The sequence below is a fragment of the Myotis daubentonii genome, chromosome 2 (assembly GCF_963259705.1).
Source record: "Myotis daubentonii chromosome 2, mMyoDau2.1, whole genome shotgun sequence".
Taxonomy (NCBI): Eukaryota; Metazoa; Chordata; class Mammalia; order Chiroptera; family Vespertilionidae; genus Myotis; species Myotis daubentonii.
Genome location: NC_081841.1, coordinates 126402714 through 126423282, shown reverse-complemented (window position 1 = coordinate 126423282; position 20569 = coordinate 126402714). Strand labels below are relative to the sequence as shown.

General features: G+C 36.9%; 1 protein-coding gene across 1 annotated transcript in view; it reads left to right on the top strand.

Moving 5' to 3' along the window:
* Window positions 1-1552: 1552 nt before the first annotated feature.
* The window catches only part of LRRC63 (leucine rich repeat containing 63), a 113605-nt gene continuing 94588 nt past the window's right edge, over window positions 1553-20569 (top strand). The window contains exons 1-4 of the mRNA XM_059681197.1: window positions 1553-1598; window positions 2022-2702; window positions 3179-3247; window positions 16200-16360. Of these exons, the coding sequence (XP_059537180.1) occupies window positions 1553-1598; window positions 2022-2702; window positions 3179-3247; window positions 16200-16360 (957 nt within the window). The remainder of the gene's footprint in view (window positions 1599-2021; window positions 2703-3178; window positions 3248-16199; window positions 16361-20569) is intronic.

The window sequence follows — 20569 nt, the reverse complement described above, 5'->3', positions numbered from 1 at the left end:
TTCAGTTTCTGTCTGTAGGTGCCTGGCATCCTTTTCGAGCCTCTGCCTCTCCTATCAGTCTCTATGCGGTCTCCACTTTCAGTCCTCAGGTATCAGGATTCTCTCTTGTGAGTTTTCCACTGATTATTCAGAAAGTTTTTCTGTATTTTAGTTGTAATACCAGTTTGTTCCTGGGAGCATGTACGTGCAAGCATTCACTTACTCTGACACAATTTTTAATCCCTGGGCCATCTCTTTGAAAGTAATGCCTTGCTATTATTGATAATAGTATGGAGTTTCCTCAAAAATTAAAAATGGAACTCCCATTTGACCCAGTGATCCCACTTCTAGGAATATATCCTAAGAAACCTGAAACAGCAATCGGAAAGAACACATACACCCCTATGTTCATAGCAATGCAATTTACAATAGCTAAAATTTGGAAACAGCCTAAGTGCCCATCAGTAGATGAGTGGCTAAAAAAACTGTGGTACATTTCCACAATGGAATACTACATAGCAATAAAAAGGACAACTCTTACCATTTGCAATAGCATGAATTCACATGGAGAACATGATGCTAGGCGAAAGAAGCCAGCCAGAGAAAGACAAGTATCACGTGATTTCACTCATATGAGGAATCTAATGAACTAAATAAACTTATGAACAAAAACAGACCCAAAGACATAGAAGCATGAACAGACTGTTGAACCTCAGAGGGAAGGCAGGAGAGGGTGAGTGAGAAGGGATCAACCAGGTAGGTATAACCATGGGGTGGTAAAGGCCTGGGATTGGGGATGGGAGTGGGCTGGAAGAGGTTAATGGGGGGGAAAGGGAACCTATGTAATACTTTCAACAGTACAGATTTTAAAAAAAAAGAAGATCAACCGAAGGACTTGTATGCATGTATATAAGCATAACCAATGGACATAAGACACTGGGGGGTAGGGGAGGCCAGGGGATTGTCAAGGGAGGAAATAAAAAAAGGACACATATGTAATACCCTTTGTAATACTTTAAGCAATAAATAAAATAAATAAAATAAAAAAGGAAACAAAAAAAATTAAAGTTGAGTTTACACATAGTTGGTCCCAACTTAAAACCTATGGTCTAGAATTGGCAACTACTATAACTATCATCATGCAATAAATATGTGGGAGTTTTATTCAAAAAATTAAAAGTATTTTCCCCTGGGGAGCTGGAAATAGAATAGGCAATATTTGAGGAGCATTGTTTTTCATAAGAAGCCATAGAGTCCTATTTGACCCTTAAACTATGTATATGCATAACTTTGATGAAATGCATATTACATTTAAAAAAGTAATGCCTTAATGAATCTATTGCCTCCTCATTAGAATTTAGAGGCCCTCATCATTTATTGTACTCAACTGAAAAATAGAAAATAAATGTCATTTAACATTCTGTCACATAGGAAAGAGAAAATGTATTTGATGTAGTGAAGTTCCTAAAAATGTAGACACAATACAGTTTCTGGACCTAAAAGAGAAAAGAATACTTACTGTTATAACCTAAATGAACTTGTGGTACCTTGTAGCCAGTATCATAATGTTACCATGTTCAGAGGACACATTGGTCTGACACCTGGCATTGAAAAGAAGTGTAATCTTTTCTCAAAGAGTTTCAAATAAGGAAGCAATGATGATAAATAGTAAACATTCTTCAGAATTATTTTTACTCGTCCATATTGCCAGAGATTTAGTGGCAACTGCTCAAAAATATCTTTTATAATCTATTCTTTTCTCCATCAATTCTGTATTTTTTTCAAGAATAAGCTCTCTATCCTACCCTTCATAAATCTAATACAATTTAGCCTCTTCACTTCTCCAATTATTCATTTAAACTTTGTCTCAGTCAGCTAAACAAAATTCCTGATAGCTGAATATATACAGAAATATTTTCAGAAGGCGAGAGAGGGGTGAGTAAATAAAACAAAGTTATGAATTCCAAGACATTATAGTTTTGTCCCTGACACCTTCATGAATATAATCTAATTGTGCTTTTTTTCTCTTTTTTCTGGTTTAGCCAAGACTGACAAAATTGAGCCATCACATGAAAAGTTTGCTCAAGATGAAACCACTTTAATTGAAGGAGATAAAACTAGTTTTCCTGATGTTGTTTCAAGAAAGCAATCAAAAACCTTTGTCCATATCCAAACTCTCTCTCTCAATTACCATGCACAAAGAAGAGTGGCTAGTATTTCAACACCTGTCAAATCCTCTAAATATGCTTATTGGAGCATTCCAGAGGCTGCTACTGGTTCCATAGTTCTTCCAAGTTTTCATCCAGCTACCAAGCTAGTGCTTGGGAAAGAAACAAATCAAATGGAAAAATCAGGAAAACCAAAGGAAGAGCCATCTAAAATAAAAAGAATTTCTGTTGATGACATGCTGAAAGATATTCTGATTCTCTCCTCAGAGTTCTCCAAACCTTTAGATGCCTCTTCTCCGATTACCAGTCCAAAACTCAAGGAAGTTCTCCCTGAGTATTGTAGGACCTATACTTTTAAGCACCCTCTAATAGATTTAAGTGCAACAATGCCACACCGTCTCCCAAGAGCGATGCCTGTTCAAGCACAAAAACATTTACAACCGCCTGACCATTTACAACAAACTACGGCGGTGATAAATATTAATTCTTTTCTTGATACTGTTCTCATACCAGCACCAGTTTTACCAAGAAAACCTCACAGACAGTCTCAAATAGGTACGTTTATTCTGAACCTGGTCTGTAAAAATGGGGTCAGGTAGAGAAAAGGGAAGAGAAAGGCATACAAACAAATGGTGCCCCCCACTTGAGTTTGCAGAGTGGAATGGGTGGATTGCTCTTTGCCTATACACTTAATGTATGGGCTAGAATGCAGTAACAGAAGCTTTGATCTTGCAGGTCTAATAAGACCAAATTGGGTATTCCACCCAAATGGTGGTGGTGGGAAACAGATAAGGCAGTTCAAAAGATCAAAAAATATAATATAAAGGAACAGTGAGAATGAACAATCATTCAGAAGTTAATCTAGATGAACTCTAGAAGCAGAATGTCAATGGTAATGGACACTTTTATGGGAAGATTACCACGGATAATTCCAATTCATTAAAAGATTAACAATTATAATGAAATCATAACAGCATTAACATGAATTTTCACAAGTATTCAAAGTTGCTCTATTTTTTTCTTTTTTCTAGAAACTCATGCAATAGAAAATGAAAATCTGGAAAATGTTCCAAAGCAAAGCATGCCAACCCCACCTGAAGGTAAATGCTAGGTTTATGTTATTCTTTTTAAAATTATATGTAAGATTATCTCTCTGTAAAAGTATTCATGACTTTGTGTGTTTGAGTATGTCTGTGTGACTCACACATATGTCTCACTTCATTTTCAGTTCCTTAAGCTGTTTACTCAGCAACTATTTTTTAAAATACTGACTATAAACCAAACTTTGTACTGATGTTGGGAACATAAAAACCTGCAGTATTCTTAATCTGGCTGGGGCAGATATACATGCAATAATGAGAGTTAGCTACTTGACATGTGCCAGTTACTGTTTTAACATCATTGCAGACCTATAAAAATTTTTACAAATACAGCGTTTGTTAAACAACAATTACCAGGCACATAAAGAGAAAGACAAAATAAGTGAAAACTAGCAGAAACAGTAAGCAGTAGAAACATACCCACAGGAGTTCTAGGTATTAGAATGAACAGATACATATTTCAAAATAGCCCCATGACTTCTGGTTCTGTCTAAGATTGAGTAGCTTGTATTGGACAAGTCCTTTCACCGAAGTCACATACGAAAACTGTCCAAAATATAGAACCCATCTTTTTAAGGTATTGGAGATTAATCATTACAGAGAAGACTGGAGTGGATATGATCCTTGAAATAAGGGAAACCTATGAGTTAGTTCTACATTTACCTTGGCTTTTTGCCAGTTTGGAGACTAAAGCACAAGTAGATATTGGTAGTATTACTGGGTTGAGGAGATAGCAATCAGACATTGGGACTGCCAATGTAGCTGGGACTTGAGGGGCAAAATATTAGAGGAGACAACTGAATCTAAATATCTGCATACAAATTCCTTTAAGGGTGTTGGCTGATTTCTAAGCTGTGCATGTGTAGGACAATACTCTAAGAAACACAGCTGAAAGCATCAGCTGAAGTGCTAAAAACTGAACATAGATTTTCACATTTGCACAGGAGACAATTCTTGAAGTTTAAACTCTGCCAAAATGGACTTTTGTTAATACCCAGGGTTTTGTGTACTCACAACTGTAAATCGACTTTTGTCCTACCTCGTATGATTACCACAGTCAATTTAGTTAACATCCATCACTTCACATAGTTATAATTTTTTCTTGTGATGAAAACTTTTAAGATTTACTCTTAGCACATTTCAAATATAGCAATAATATGAATTTCTGAGCTCACTATTTCTTCTGTTATTACCATCTGTGACATAAATTAACTGCTGGATCTCTTCCATGTCAAAAATCTAAATAAGTCATGCTGCTATCTCTGATTTATTAAATTTATTCCGCTCTGGTGGTCCCCACTTTGAAAAGTTGTAGGTGAGTTTAAGGGCCCTCAGATTATTCAGAGATCTATCGGGGAATTTCTAACCACCTCTTCACCTAATCTCTCCCCTTTCTACTCAAAACCAAATGCTTTGGCTAGACCGTAAGGGTTAATGATCTGGAACCACAGAATTATGTCTTAGCTCAATCATCTTTACTTCTTAATCAATTTCCTTTACTAGGACAAGGAATCTCTATGTCATGCCATACATCATCCTTCTTTATTCTGTGGTTAGATTTCACACCTATTGACCTGTAGTAGGCACACAAGGCCTATTTTAGAAATTAAAAACGGAACATTGTTTTCTTTATTCTAGGATGCATTATTACCTCTATTGAAGCAATAGCATAAAAATTACCGAGACTGTAAAATATGTTGCTGCAAGTAATACAGCAAGAATGTCTGGAAAAGTAAAAAGTATTTAATAAAATTTCAAAATATTTTCTTGCCACACTTGGGTGTATACTTGGACAGGCCATTTTTTTTCCTGTTTTAGATGTCTTTTATTTATGTTTTGACTATTAAATTTATTGGAGTGACATTGGTTAATAAGATTATACAAGTTTCTAGTGTACAATACTGTAAAACATCATCTGTATATTGCATTGTGTTCACATCACCCAAAGTTTAACTTCCTCCCATCACCATATATTTGTCCTCCTTTACCCTCTTCAACCTCCCTCTATCCTCTTTCCCTCTAGTAACTGCCATACTGTTATCTGTATCAGTAAGTTTTTATTTGTTTATTTGTTACTTTATGGTTTATATCCCATATATGAGTAAAATCATATGGTTCTTGTCCTTTTCTATCTGATTTATTTTGCTTAGCATGATAGTCTCAGTTCCATCTATGTTGTCTCAAATGGCAGTATTTCATTTTAATGGTTGAGTAGTATTTTATTGTATATATGTACCACATCTTCTTTATCTAATAATCCATCTAAGCACATTTGGGTTGTTCCCATGTCTTGGCTACCATGAATAATGCTGCAATGAACATTGGGGTACATGTATCTTCACAAAATGCTTTCAATTTGAGGGGGGATAAATATCCAAAAGGGGGGTTGTTGGGTCATGTGGTAGCTCTATTTATAATTTTTTTTAAGAACCTCTATGCTGTATTCCATAGTGGCTCTACCAAGTCACATTCTTACCAGCAGTGTATGAGGGTTCCTTCTTCTTCACATCCTCTCAACACTTGTTATTTCTAATCTTATTGATAATAGCTATTATAACAGGTGTGAGGTGGTATCTCATTGTGTTTTGAATTTTCCTTATAGCTAGTAAGTTAAGCATCTTTTCATATATCTATTGGCCATTTGTTCAGTTCCTCTGCCCATTTTTAAAATTGAATCATTTTTTGCCGTTGAGTTGAATAAATTCTTTATATAATATATTTAAATATATTTTTATTTATCTCAGAGAGGAAGGGAAAGGGAGAGAGAGACAGAAATATCAATGATGAGAGAACTGAGCTGGCAACCCAGTCATGTGCCCTAACTGGGAATCTAACCGTGACCTTCTGGTTCATAGGTTGACGCTCAACCACTGAGCCATGCCAGCGGGGCTATATATTTTTTATATTAGCCCCTTATAGGAGATAATGTTGCAGGTATTCTTTCGCATTCTATTGGTTGCTTTTTTGTTCTGTTGATAGTGTCGTTTTTTGTTGTTGTTTGTGGGCTACTGTTTTTTTTTTTCCTATGCAGAAGCCTTTTCATATAATACAGTCCCATTCATTTATTTTTGCTTTTACTTCCCTTGCTTTTGAGGTCAAATTCATAAAATACTCTTTGAGACTACGGTCCATAGTTTAGTACCTGTGTTTTCTATGTATATAATTGTTTCAGATCTTGTATTTAGGTCTTTGATCAATTTTGAGTTAATTTTTGTGTATGGGGTCAAATAGCAGTTTAGTTTCATTCTTTTGCATGTGACTTTGCAATTTTCTCAGCACCATTTATTGAATAAACTTGTTTCTCCATTGTATGTTTTTTTGCTTTTTTGTCAAAAATTAGTAGTCCATCACTAGCCGGTTGGTTCAGTGGATAGAGAGTGTTGGCCTGCAGACTGAAGGGTCCCTGGTTCAAAACCAGTCAAGGGCACATGCCTGGGTTGCAGGCTCAGTCCCCAGTAGGGGTATATGTCATCATTGATGTTTCTATCTCTCTCTTCCTCTCTAAAATCAATAAAAAAATATATATTTAAAAATTAGTAGTCCTAATATTTCTGGGCTTTCAATTCTGTTCAATTGGTTCTGCCAATACTATGCAGTTTTGATTACTGTAAATTTGTAGTATAATTTAAAGTTAGGGTTTTGATAATTCCAGCTTTCTTCTTTTTTCTCAAGATTTCTTTGACTATTAGCTGTCTTTTGTGGTTCCATTGAAATATGATGATTTTTTATTCTATTTCTTTAAGAAATGCCAATGGGGTTTTGATGGGGATTGCATTAAATCTGTATATTGCTTTGGGTAATATGGCCATTATAACTATGTGGATTCTTCCAATCCATGCACTTAAAAATATCTTCCCATTTCTTTTTATCTTCTTCATTTCCTTTCAGTAATGGCTGATAATTTTCAATGTATAGATCCTTCACATCCTTTGTTAAGTTTATTGCTAAGTATTTTAATGTGTTTGTTGCAATTGCAAAAGAAATTGTGTTTTGTTTTGTTTAGTTTTCATTTCTTTTCTGGAAATTTTATTGTTACTACATAGGAACATAATGGATTTTTATACATTGATTTTGTATCCTGCAACTTCAAAGTATTTGTTTATTGTTTCTAACAGCTTTTGGTGGAGTTTTTAGGGTTTTTTATATAAAGAATCATGTCATCTTCAAAAATTGACTAAATTTGGATGCCTTTTATTTTGTTTTCTTGCCTGATTGTTCTGGCTAGGACTTCTAGTACTATGTTGAAAAACAGTGATGAGAGTGGGTTCCTTAACTTAGAGGAAAGCTTTCAGTTTTTCATCACTGAATATAATATTAGTTAAGGTTTATCAAATACTACAGGCCTAGTGCACAAAATCCATGCACTTGGGGGGAGGAGGTTCCCTCAGCCCGGCCTGCGACCTCTCATAGTCCGGGAATCCTCAGGAGATCCTGCATTGAGCGTCTACCCTCTGATGGTCAGTGCATGTCATAGCGACCAGTCATCCCACCATTCAGTCGATTTGCATATTAGCCTTTTATTATATATGATGGCTTATATTATGTTGAGGTATATTCCGTCTATGCCCACTCTATTGAGTATTTTAATCATAAATGGATATTGTATCTTGTCAAATGCTTTTTTTTTTTTACATCTACTGATGTGATCATATTATTTTTATCCTTTATTTTGGTAATGTGGTGTGTTACATTGATTGATTTGCATATGATGAACCACTCTCCTGTCCCTGGAATGAACCCCCCCCCCCCACCTTTGACCAAGACATATTATCTTTTAAATGTATTGTTGTATTTTATTTTCTAATATTTTGCTTAGGATTATGGTATCTATATTAATCAAAGATATTGGTCTGTAATTTTCTTTTTTTGTGTGTTGTTCTTGACAAGTTTTGGTATCAGGATTTCGTTTTTCCAGTTCTTCATGATTTAGTCTAGGAAGGTTATATATTTCAAAGAATTTGTCCATTTCTTTAAGGTTATTGAATTTGGTGGCATATAGACTTTCATAGTATTCTTATATAGTTCTTTGTATTTCTGTGGGGTCCATTTTAACTTTTCCCCTTTTATTTATGATTTTATTTAAGTATTTTCTCTTTTGTCCTTAGTGAGTCTAGCCAGAGGTTTGTCATTTTATTAAACTGTTCAAAGAACAAACTTTGTGTTCCACTAATTTTCCTGTTGTCTTTTTGTTCTCTATTTCTTTTCTAATTTTATTATTTCCTTTCTTCTACTGACTTTGGACTTTGGGTGATCTTCTTTTTCTAGTTCTTTAAGGTAAAATGTTAGGTTATTTATTTAAGATTATTTTATTTTATTTTTCCATCACTGTTTACCCCCCTATACCCTCTTCTTCCTTCCCCCCACAATCACCACACTGTTGTCCATGTCTATGAGTTCTTTCTCTCTTTTTTCTTCTTTCTGCTCCATCTGTTCATCACCCCTCATCAATCTTCTCTATACCAGAACTGTGTTCCTGTCTCTATCTAGGAGTCTATTTCTTGTTGGTCCAGTTTGTTCATTAAAGTCCACATATGAGTACTTGTCTTTCTCTGATTGGCTTATTTCACTTAGCATAATGTTCAAGACCATCCATGCTGCTGCAAATGGTAAAATTTTCTTCCTTTTCATGGCCAAGTAGTATTCCATTGTGTAAATGTACCATAGCTGTTTTATCCACTCATCTACTGATGTACACTTGGACTGCTTCCAAATCATGGCTAAATAATGCTGCAATGAACATCAGGGTACATATACTCATTCGATTAGTGTTTTGGGTTTCCTTGGATAAATTCCCAGAAGTAGAATCACTGGATCATAAGGCAGTTCCATTTTTAATTTTTTGAGGTAATTCTATACTGCCTTCCACAGGTTATTTATTTAATATTTGTCTTATTTCTTGAGGTAGGCCTGTAATGATATAAATGTCCCCCTTATAACCACCTTTGCTGTATCCCCAAAATTTTGATATGACATATTATCATTCTCATTTGTCTTTATATATATTTTATCTCTTCTTTTATTTCTTCTTTGACCCAGTCATTATTTAGTAACATGTTGTTTAATCTCCACATATTCCTGTATTTTTCCACTTTCTTTTTGCAGTTGATTTCAAGTTTCAAAGCATTGTGGTAAAAGTATATGCTTGGTATGAATTTGTTGAGGCTGGCTTTGTGTTCCAAGATATCGTCTATCCTTGAGAATGTTCCATGTACTAGGATACACTAGAAAAGAATGTATTTTCTCATGTCCTGGGAGGAAGAGCTCTGTAATATTGATTATGGCCATTAGGTCTAATGTGTTATTTAAGACTGATATTTCCTAATTGATTTTCTGTTTGGATGGTCTATGTACAGCTGTAAATGAGGTATTTAGGTCCCCTACAATAATTATATGTTTGTTAGCTTCTCCTTTTAGTTCTGTTACTAGTTGCTTTATATATTTCAGTGCTCCTAGGTTAGTTGCATAAAAAATGAAAAGTATTATTTCTTCTTTTTATTTAAATTCTTTTTATTTAAATTCTTTAAATGTTTAAAGTATTACATAAGTCTCCTTTTCCCCCATTGACCTCTCCCCAGCCTCCTCCACCCCCCTAGCACATGCCCTCACCCCGCTCCCCCATTGTCTGTGTCCATTGGTTATGATCATATGCATGCATTCAAGTCTTTTGTTTGATCTCTTATTACCTCATTCCCCCACCTTCTCTTCTATGTTGGACAGTCTGTTTGATGCTTCTATGACACTGGTTCTATTTTTGTTCATCAGTTTATGTTGTTCATTATATTCCACAAATGAATGAGATCATGTGATATTTATCTTTCTCTGACTGGCTTATTTCACTTAGCATAATACTCTCCAGTTCCATCCATGCTTTGCAAATGGTAAGAATTTCTTCTTTAAAAAAAAAATATATATTTTATTGATTTTTTACAGAGAGGAAGGGAGAGGGATAGAGAGTTAGAAACATTGATGAGAGAGAAACATTGATCAGCTGTCTCCTGCACACCCCCTACTGGGGATGCACCCGCAACCAAGGTACATGCCCTTGACCGGAATCGAACCCGGGACCCTTCAGTCTACAGGCCAATGCTCTATCCACTGAGCCAAACCGGTTAGGGCAGAATTTCTTTTTTTTTTTTTACAACAGTGTAGTATTCCATTCTGTAGATGCACCACAGTTTTCTAATCCACTCATTTGCTGATGGGCACTTAGGCTATTCCCAGATCTTAGCTATTGTAAATTGTTCTGCTATGAACATAGTGGTGAATATGTCCTTTCTGGTTGGTGTTTCTGTCTTCTTGGAATATATTCCTAGAAGTGGAATTACTGGGTCAAATGGAAGTTCCATTTTTAATTTTTTGAGGAAACACCATACTGTTTTCCACAGTGGCTGCACCAGTCTGCATTCCCACCAGTAGTGCAAGAGGGTACCTTTATCTCTGCATACTCGCCAGCACTTGTCTTTTGCTGATTTGTTGATGATAGTCATTCTGACAGATGTAAAATGATACCTCATTGTCATTTTGATTTGCATGTCTCCGATGCTTAGTGACTTTGAGCATGTTTTCATATGTCTCTTAGCCTTCTAAATGTCCTCTTTTGAAAAGTGTCCATTTAGGTACTTTGCCCATTTTTTGATTGGATTGTTTATCTTCCTTTTATTAAGTTGTATGAGTTCCTTGCACATTTTGGAGTTTAAACCCTTATCGGAGATGACATTGTTTGGCAAATATGTTCTCCCATGCAGTGGACTTTCTTGTTGTTTTGTTGATGGTTTCTTTTGCTGTGCAGAAGCTTTTTTTTTTTTTTTTTTTTTATGTAGTCCCATTTGTTTATTTTCTCCTTAGTTTCCATTTCCCTAGGAGCTGTATCGGTAAATATATTGCTACAACATATGTCTGATATTTTGCTGCCTATAGAGCCTTCTAAGGTTATTATGGTTTCCCATCTTCCATTTAAGTACTTTATCCATTTTGAGTTTATTTTTGTGCATGGTGTAAGTTTGTGGTCTAGTTTCATTTTTTTTGCATGTATCCGTACAACTTTTCTAACACCATTTATTGAAGAGACTGTCTTGGTTCTATTGTATGCTCTTTGTCAAATATTAATTGAGCATAATGGCTTGGGTCGATTTCTGGGTTCTTTGTTCTGTTACATTGGTCTATATGTCTGTTCTGGTGCCAGTACCAGGCAGTTTTGAGAACAGTGGCTTTGTAGTATAGCTTGATATCTGGTAGTGTGATCCCTCCAGCTTTGTTCTTCTTTCTCAAGTTTGCTGCAGCTATTCACAGTCTTTTTTTATTCCAGATGAATTTTTGGAGAGATTTTTTTAGGTCTTTGAAGTATGCAATTGGTATTTTAATGGGGATTGCATTGAATCTATAGATTGCTTTGGGTAGTATGGACATTTTAATGATGTTGATTCTACCAATCCATGTACACGGTATATTCTTCTATTTGTTTATGTCTTCCTCTATCTTTTCAGTGCCTGTAATTTTCTGAGTACAGGTCCTTTACCTCCTTGATTAAATTTATTTCTAGGTATCTTAATTTTGGGTTGCAATGGTAAATGAGATTGTTTTTTTTAGTTTCTCTTTCTGTGAGTTCATTGTTGTGTATAAAAAAGCCATAGATTTCTGGGTATTAATTTTGTAATCTGCTATGTTGCCAAATTCATTTATTAATTCTAGTAGTTTTTTGATGGAGTCTTTAGGGTTTTCTATGTACAATATCATGTCATTTGTGAATAATGACAATTTTATTTCTTCTTTTCTGATTTGGATGCCTTTTATTTCTTCTTATCAGATCACTGTGGCTAGCACTTCCAGTATTATGTTGAGCAGGAGTGGTGAAAATGGGCATCCCTGCCTTGTTCCTGTTCTTAGGGCAAATGGTTTTAGTTTTTGTCCATTGAGTATGATGTTGGCTGTAGGTTTGTCATATAAGGCTTTTATTATGTTGAGGCATGACCCCTCTATTCCCACTTTGCTGAGAGTTTTGATCAGCAAAAGGTGTTGAATTTTGTTAAATGCCTTTTCTGCATCAATTGATATGATTATATGATTTTTGTCTCTCAATTTGTTTATGTGATGTATCATGTTTATTGATTTGTGGATTTTGTACCAGCCTTGCATCCTGGAATAAATCCCCATTGGTCATGGTGTATGATCTTTCTAATGTAATGCTGAATCCAATTTGCTAGAATTTTGTTGAGGATTTTGGCATCAATGTTCATTTGGGATATTGGCCTATAATTCTCTTTCTTTGTAGTATATTTATTTGTTTTTATGATTAGGGTAATGCTGGCTTCATAGAAGGAGCTTGGAAGTGTGACTTCCTCTTGAATTTTTTAGAATGATCTGAGAAGGACAGTTTTAGTTCTTCTTTGAATGTTTGGTAAAACTCCCCTGAAGCCGTCTGGTCCAGGCTTTTGTTTGCTAGAAGATTTTTGACGACTGCTTCAATTTCCTCCTTAGTTATTGGCCTGTTGAGATTTTTTTATTTTTCTTGATTGAGTTTTGGAAGGTTGAATTTTTAAAGGAATATGTCCATTTCTTCTAGATTGTTTAGTTTGTTGGACTAGAGATGTTCATCTTATTTTTTTACAATCCTTTGTATTTCTGTGGGGTCTGTTTTTATTTCGCCTCTTTCATTTTTGATTTTGTTTATTTGGGTCCTCTCTCTTTGCTTCTTTGTGAGCTTAGCTAGAGGTTCATCAATCTTGTATATCCTTTCAAAAAACCAGGTTTTGGTTTCATTGATCTTTTGTGTGTGTGTGTGTGTGTGTGTGTGTGTGTGTGTGTGTGTGTGTTGGTCTCTATTTCATTTATTTCTGCTCTGATCGTTATCATCTCATTCCTTTTGCTCACTCTGGGCTTTTCTTGTTGCTGTCTTTCTAATTCTTTAAGTTGTAGAGTTAGATAATTTATTACCAGTTTTTCTTTTCTTTTCTTTTCTTTTCTTTTCTTTTTTAGGTAGGCCTGTAATGCTATGAACTTTGCTCTCAGGATTGCTTTCCCTGTGTCCCATAGGTTTTGGATTGTTGTGTTTTCATTGTCATTAGTTTCCAGGATGTTTTTAATCCCTTATTTGACCTTTTTGGTAACCCAATCATTGTGTAATAGCATGCTATTCAGCCTCCAGTGTTTGACTTTTTTGATTGTTTTTATTGTTGTTGATTTCTAATATTATGTCATTGTGATCTGAGAAGATGCTTGATATGATTTCAATCTTCTTGCATTTGGAGAGACTTTGCCTGTGACCCAGTTTGTGGTCTATCTTTGAAAATGTTCCATGTTCACTTGAGAAGAATGTATATTTGTAGCTTTGGTGTGAAATGTTTTGAAGATGTCTATTAAGTCCAACTGATCTAGTGAGTAATTTAAGATTGCTCTTTCTTTGCTGATTTTTGTCTAGAGGATTTATTAAAGGCCCCTTCTATGATTGTATTGCTGTTGATCTCTCCCTTGATATCTTCCAGAAGTTTTTTTTTTTTTAATGTATTTGGGTGCTCCTGCATTGGGTGCATATATGTTTACCAGGGTTTTATCCTCTTGTTGTATCAATCCATTTAGTATTATGAAGTGGCCTTCCTAATCTCTTGTTATGGCCTTCATTTTGAGGTCTGTTTTGTCAGATTAAGTATTGCTACCACAGGTGTTTTATTTTTTCATTCCCATTTTCCTGGAAAATATTTTTCCATCCCTTCATTTTCAGTCTGTATGAGTCTCTTGTTCTGAGGTGGGTCTCTTTAGACAGCAAATATATGGGTTATGTTTTCTTATCCATTCAGCCACTCACTGTCTTTCAATCAGAGCATTTAATCCATTTACATTTAAGGTTATTATTGATAGGTACTTGTTTGTAGCCATTTTTATTTTTTGTGCCTGTGTTTCTTCTCCTGCTCCAACCCCTTTATTTTCTTCTTTTGACAACAGTTGCTTTAGAATTTCTTGCCTTGCTGGATTGGTAGTGATAAACTCCCTTAGCCTTTCTTAGACTGTGAAGCTCCTGATTTCCCCTTCAATTTTGAATGATAGCCTTGCTAGATAGAGTATTCTTGGGTTCAGTCCCTTGCTTTGCATCACTTTATATACTTCCTTCCATTCCTTTATGGCCTAATGTGTTTCTGTTGAGAAATCATTTGATAGTCTAATGGGAGATCACTTGTAGGTAACTTTCTGTCTCTCTCTTGCAGCCTTTAAGATTCTCTTTGTCGTTAATGTTTGCCATGGTAATTATGATGTGTCTCAGTATGGGTCTTTTTGGATTATCTTGTTTGGGACTCTGTTTTTGTGTGAATTTTTTCTTGTCCAAGTCAGGGAAGTTTTCTGACATTATTTATTTGAATAGATTTTCTAGCCCTTGCTCTTATTCTTGTCATTCTGGCACCCCTATAATACATATGTTGCTTCATTTCATGTTGTCCCAAAGCTCCCTCAGGCTCTCCTCCTGTCTTTTGATTTTTTTTTCTCCAATTACAGTTCAGATTGGGTGTGTTTTGCTTCCCAGTCTTCTAATTCACTAATTTGGTCCTCTCCTTCCTTAGTCTACTTTTGAAAGCTTCCATAGTGTTTTTTACTGTACCTATATCACTCTTTATTTCCTCTTGATTCTTGCATAGGTTGTTGATTTTCTCATCTGGCTGGTGTATGAATTGTATGACCCTTATGCTGAATTCTTTTTTCTGACATTTTTCATACCTCTGTTTCATTTAGTTCCTTTTCTGGCGATTGTTTTTCTTTTCTTTGGGGGTTATTCTCCTGTCTCCCCATTTTTTCCTCTCACCAAAGGATCTAGGTGTAGAGTCACACAGGGCCTGTGGCTGAAGCGGTAGGCTTGGTGGTGGGTGGTGTGGTTGCACTTCAGGCAGTCGTGGTGCTGTTCCTTGCAGTTTTTCACGCTGTCACAGGCCACGGCTGCTCCTTGAGCAGGTGCTGTGGAGGCTTGAGTCCTGGTATCTGTGGGTCTGCAGCCAAAGCAGCAGGTCCCTAGCCGGAGTGACTGTAGGGTCCCGGTGGTGTCTGAGAGCACTCTGGGTGGAGGTGAGGCTGTGCTCCCAGTCAAAACAGCTCTCCTCTTCAAGATGGTGTGGCCTCTGCAGGCAAGCTGGTCTCCTCAGGAGTGATTACAGTAATAGCAGATGCTGCCTCGCTAGGTGAGCCCGGTCCACCAGCCCCTGAAAGTCCTGCGGGATCTAACTGTCACACACACAAACACACACACACACACACACACACACACACACACACACACCACATCCACACACTCCCCTTTCTCTCCCTTACTCCTCACACTCTCTTCCTCACTGCCATCCTTCTGGCCACCATCTTCCAATATCTGTTATTTCTTCTTCATGTATTGTCCCCTTTATCTTTACAAAATGTCCAATTTTGCCTCATATTCCCTTTTTATCTTGAAATGTATTTTGTCAGATATAAGTATCGCTACACCTGCTTTTCCCTGGAAGCCATTTTATTGGAGTATCATTTTCCATCCTTTCACTTTGTTCTATGTTTGTCTCCGTACCTGAGATGTGTCTCATGAAGGCAGCATATATAGCTGGGTTTTGTTTTTTATTCAGCCCACTACTCTGTGCCTTTTAATTGGTAAGTTCAGTTCATTGATAGTGATTACTGATATATGAGGATTTTCATTTTTTTTTTCTTTCTGGTATTGCTGTATCTCCATTGTTTCTTTTCCCTTGTGTTTCTTTTTTTTTGTTTCAGTTTGACGATCTTCTATGATGTTTTCCTCCATTTCATTTTTTGTTGCTAGGTGTTTCAGTTCTAGATTTTTTGTGGTCGTCATTAAGTTTATGCAAAAGAATGTTTCACGTATACAATAGTGCTCTTTCCTCTGAGTCCATCTTATCTCTATTCACCAGTATAAGTTCTTTCAAATTTCACTCTAAGTGATAACACATTTGTTTCATGTACTGTTTTGTTTATTTAGGTATTGTTAAACCTAGAAAACGAGCTGAGTCAGAGGCAAAAGTTATTCGTGGTGAAGGTTTTAAGACTGTTGCAGCAACACAATATGAAACAATAGCAGCAATGACCAACCTGGCTATAGTAAACTGTCAAATATATGGAAGAAATGCACTTAACCTTAAGGTATGCTAGATCTTTTTAATGACATGTTTTGTTGTATTATCAATTATTTTGATAATACAATTCCTAACTGAAGTTAGTTTGCATAGTATTAAAGGAACCTTTCTTATTGCAATAGAGACTTCCCCAGGAACACATTAGAATTGCATCTCTAAACCTATCTGTCCTAGTTTACCTTCATCCCAGTTTTTAAAATTGCTCATGCCCAAAGCAATTATAATGCTTTTTTTTATTACTTAACATGATTAAAATAGTGGGATTCAGAATTATCTTTAATTTATCAACAATTTTTGGCCTTTGTGCCAACTCTACTACTAGGCTAGCTTTTCACTGAATATAAGCCCAGTATAATGAATAACTGTAATAATAGTTACCATTTATTAAGCACCCACTATGTGCAAAGCAAATGTTAGCTTTCAAACTTATAATTCAGCAAAAACAACCACCTTATAATTTAGCAAAGTAGGTATTATAATCTTCATTTTACAGATGAGAGCACTGAAGTTCAATGAAAGTAACTTGCAGAAGATCACAAAGCAAGGAAGTGGCAGAGCTTGCGTTTGAACCTAAAACTCATTGACTTCAAAATCTATGATCTTTTATATTAAAATATGTTTTGAAATAAGTTCATTAAAATTGAAAAGAATAGGAAAAGTTGCAGGAAGAGTTTCTTTGGGAAATTAAGACATTAAAAAATGTTTATGTGCCTGGTTGGTTTGGCTCAACTGACTTCTTTTGCTGCCATCCCTTCACCCATGTGTATTCTCTCCTTTCCTTGGGATCTGAGATGCTCTTCTGTGTTGACACCCTCCTCATTATTTGGGTTCTGTCATCCTGTGCTGAAATTTAATGACGTGTAGAATTCCTCCCTGCCCTATTCAGATGATGATGAATTATGTTGGAGTAATCTTTTCCTGCCCACATAAATGTCTTTTGTTTTGGCTAATTTTAATATTTTCTCTTTGTCGTTGAATTTAAGCAGTTTTACTATGATGTTTCTAGGTGTAATTTGTTAAAATACTTATCTTCCTATAGTTCATAGCACTTTTTAAATATATGGATTCATATTGCTCATCATTTCTGGCAAAATTTTGTTAGTATCTCTTCAAACATTGCCCCTGCCCCACTCTTTATGTTCTCTTCTTATTCGAATTTAGACACATGTATCTGAGGCCTTTTCATCCTGTCCATACTCCCTTTCCTGTATTTTCCTTTTACTCTCTGTGCTTTATTCTGAGTATTTTTTTTATTACTTAAATTATAGTTCAATTTTATTCTCTTTTCAGTCAAGTCCTTGATTTTTGTTATTTAATCATCTAAATTTTTCATTTAAATACTTTGTCATTTAAATTTTTATTTTATTATCTAATTTCTTGAGCCTATTAATCAGTTATTTTTTAAAGATTTTTAAAATTGATTTTTAGAAAGAGAGGAAGGGAGAGGGAGAGAGAGAGAGAAAGAGAGAGAGAAAAACATCCATGGGAAAGCAAAACCTCAATGGGCTGCTCCCTGCATGCCCTCCACAGGGAATCGAGCCCACAACCCAACATGTGCCCCAACCAGGAATCACACCAGCAACCCTTCACAGGAGATGCCCAACCAACTGAGCCACACTGGCCAGGGCACAGCTATATTTTAATACATTGGATATATTCAATATGTGGATTCTCTGTGGGTCTGTTTGTATGATCTATCATTAATCTTGATTTTTGTCCAATTATTGTCTTTTTTCATGTCTTTTTATTCTTGACTAGAGGCCCAGTGCACGAAATTCATGCATGGGGAGAGAGGTGTCACTCAGCCCAGTCTGCGCCCTCTCACAATCTGGGACTCCCTAGGTAGGGTCCCAAGGCCTGGCCAGCAATAAGGGTCTATTGGGGCTTTCCTTCCCCTGGCTGCCAGAAGCTGGTCCCACCCCCGCCACTGCCACTGCTTGTCATCTGTGTGGCACTGCACCTTCCCCCGCCCCCACTGGTTGCCTCCCTTGGTGGGCAACAGGTGTGGGGTGCAATCTCTTGGCTGGTCTGGGCCTCTCTCTGTGAGGCACCACCAGCCGGGTAGCCTGGGCCTCCCTCTTTGGGGTGATCCATAGCAGAATCATCCCCCCTCCCCATTGATCACCCCACAGAGGGTGGCCTGGGCCTCCCTCTGTGGGGTGATCATGGGGTGATGGCAGAGCCCCCTGACCAATCACATTGCACCTGCCTTGGCTGGCCTGGTGCCAGTGCATGTCATAGTGTGGTCGTCCAGAAGATCGTCCAGACAGTTGTTCTGTTGTTTGGTCATTCGGTCGATTTGCATATTACGCTTTTATTATTATAGATTGCTTGGTAAATATTGTTTAGAGGGAGTTTGAGGACCTAGATGATGTTCTCTTCTTCCAGATAATTTTTATTGTTGCTTCTGGCAGGCAGAGAGGTTAGGGAATATTCACTTTAATTTAGTCAGATGATAAACTGGTTTTATTCTGGGCTCTACACTTTGTAGAGATTTTCTGTTAACCTCTTCTCTAAGGGCTGTAGCCTTTCAGCCATCTTATACTGTCTGTGGCCCCTCTTCCTTGGTATGTCCTGAATTCCATGTTTTGTATCCCTAGTCCAATTAGACTGGCTATAGTTCTATTCAGCTTCTTGATAACAGTTTTGGTTTAGGCAACTGACTTTTTGAGAAAAATAGTATTGAGTATTGTGTTTATCACTCTGAGATTTTCTTCTCTCTGGAGTTTTGGCTTATTAAGCTCTAGTTACCTTGGTAATTCCTTAAGTCTTTGTTGTGCTATATTTTTTTTTGTTTTTGTTTTAGTAGAAGAATTGATTTGAAAAAAGGTCAGTAGTAGAAGTGAAAAAATCATTTTATCTAGTTTTGAAGTGAATTCCTTTAATCAGAGTTGTCAAGCTTTTTCTGTAAAGGGCTAAGTAGGAAAATTGGAGGCTTTGAGGGCTACATGGTCTCTGTCACAACTACTCGACTGTGTTGTGTTGTAAAAACGTATTCATATATAATGGCTAAACTTGTGAGCATGCTGTCTTCCAGTAAAAATTTGTCAAGAAAAACATGGTCAACTATATTTTGCTACTCCCCTTTTAAATGGAAGAATACATCTTTTAAAAAGTTGATTGTATCTAGTCAAGAAAAAATTATTTCCACAGTTATTAATATTATTTTTTAAAATATTGGACTCCAGAGTAGGATCCTGAGCTCTGTACAGTGATAGAAAAGAATTAGAAGTCATAATTTTGGGGGCTTATTAAAGAAACAGATTTTGGAAGAACCAAGATGGCGGCATAGGTTAACGCCGGAGTTTGCTGCTTTGAACAACTACTTCAAAAGTGAAACTAAAAGACGGAAGGAACATCACCCAGAACCACAGGAACGCTGGCTGAGTGGAAGTCCTACAACTAGGAGGAAAGAGAAACGCATACGGACACTCAGAGGAGACGCAGTGCTGAAGTCAAATTCTGAGGTGCGGAGTGCGGGGAGCGGGCTGGCGGCGGAGGGCGCGGTTGGCGTTTTCAATCGGAAGGGAGTCGCAGACTCTGAGCTCCAGATACAGGCGAGTCTTTAGGGACCCAGACTCAAACGGGAGAAGCGGGACTGTCTGGCTTCGGTCAGAGCGAGTGCAGCTTTCTCTCTGAGGTTTGCAGCTGTTGCTGGGACTCTACGAGGCAGAGCCCCTAGGGACAGGACTGAGAGCCGCCATAACTGCTCTCTCTGGCCCACCCTGTTGATCCTGTGCAACCTGCCCTACCCAAGCCCTACACAGAGGCATTTGCCGGATAGCCTCAGGCAAAGGCTAGATTAGCACCTCCCTAGAGGACAGAAGTTCTCTCACTGCTGACACAGCTGATTCTCATAGCCACTTGGCCTGGAGGTCAAACCCTCCCTGGTATTAGCTACAACAATCAAGGTTTAACTATAAGACTGCGAACAAAGACCACTAGGGAGTGCACCAAGGAAGCATAACAAAATGCGGAGACAAAGAAACAGGACAAAATTGTCAATGGAAGATATAGAGTTCAGAACCACACTTTTAAGGTCTCTCAAGAACTGTTTAGAAGCCGCCGATAAACTTAATGAGATCTACAAGAAAACTAATGAGACCCTCGATGTTATGTTGGGGAACCAACTAGAAATTAAGCATACACGGACTGAAATAACGAATATTATACAGACTCCCGACAGCAGACCAGAGGAGCGCAAGAACCAAGTCAA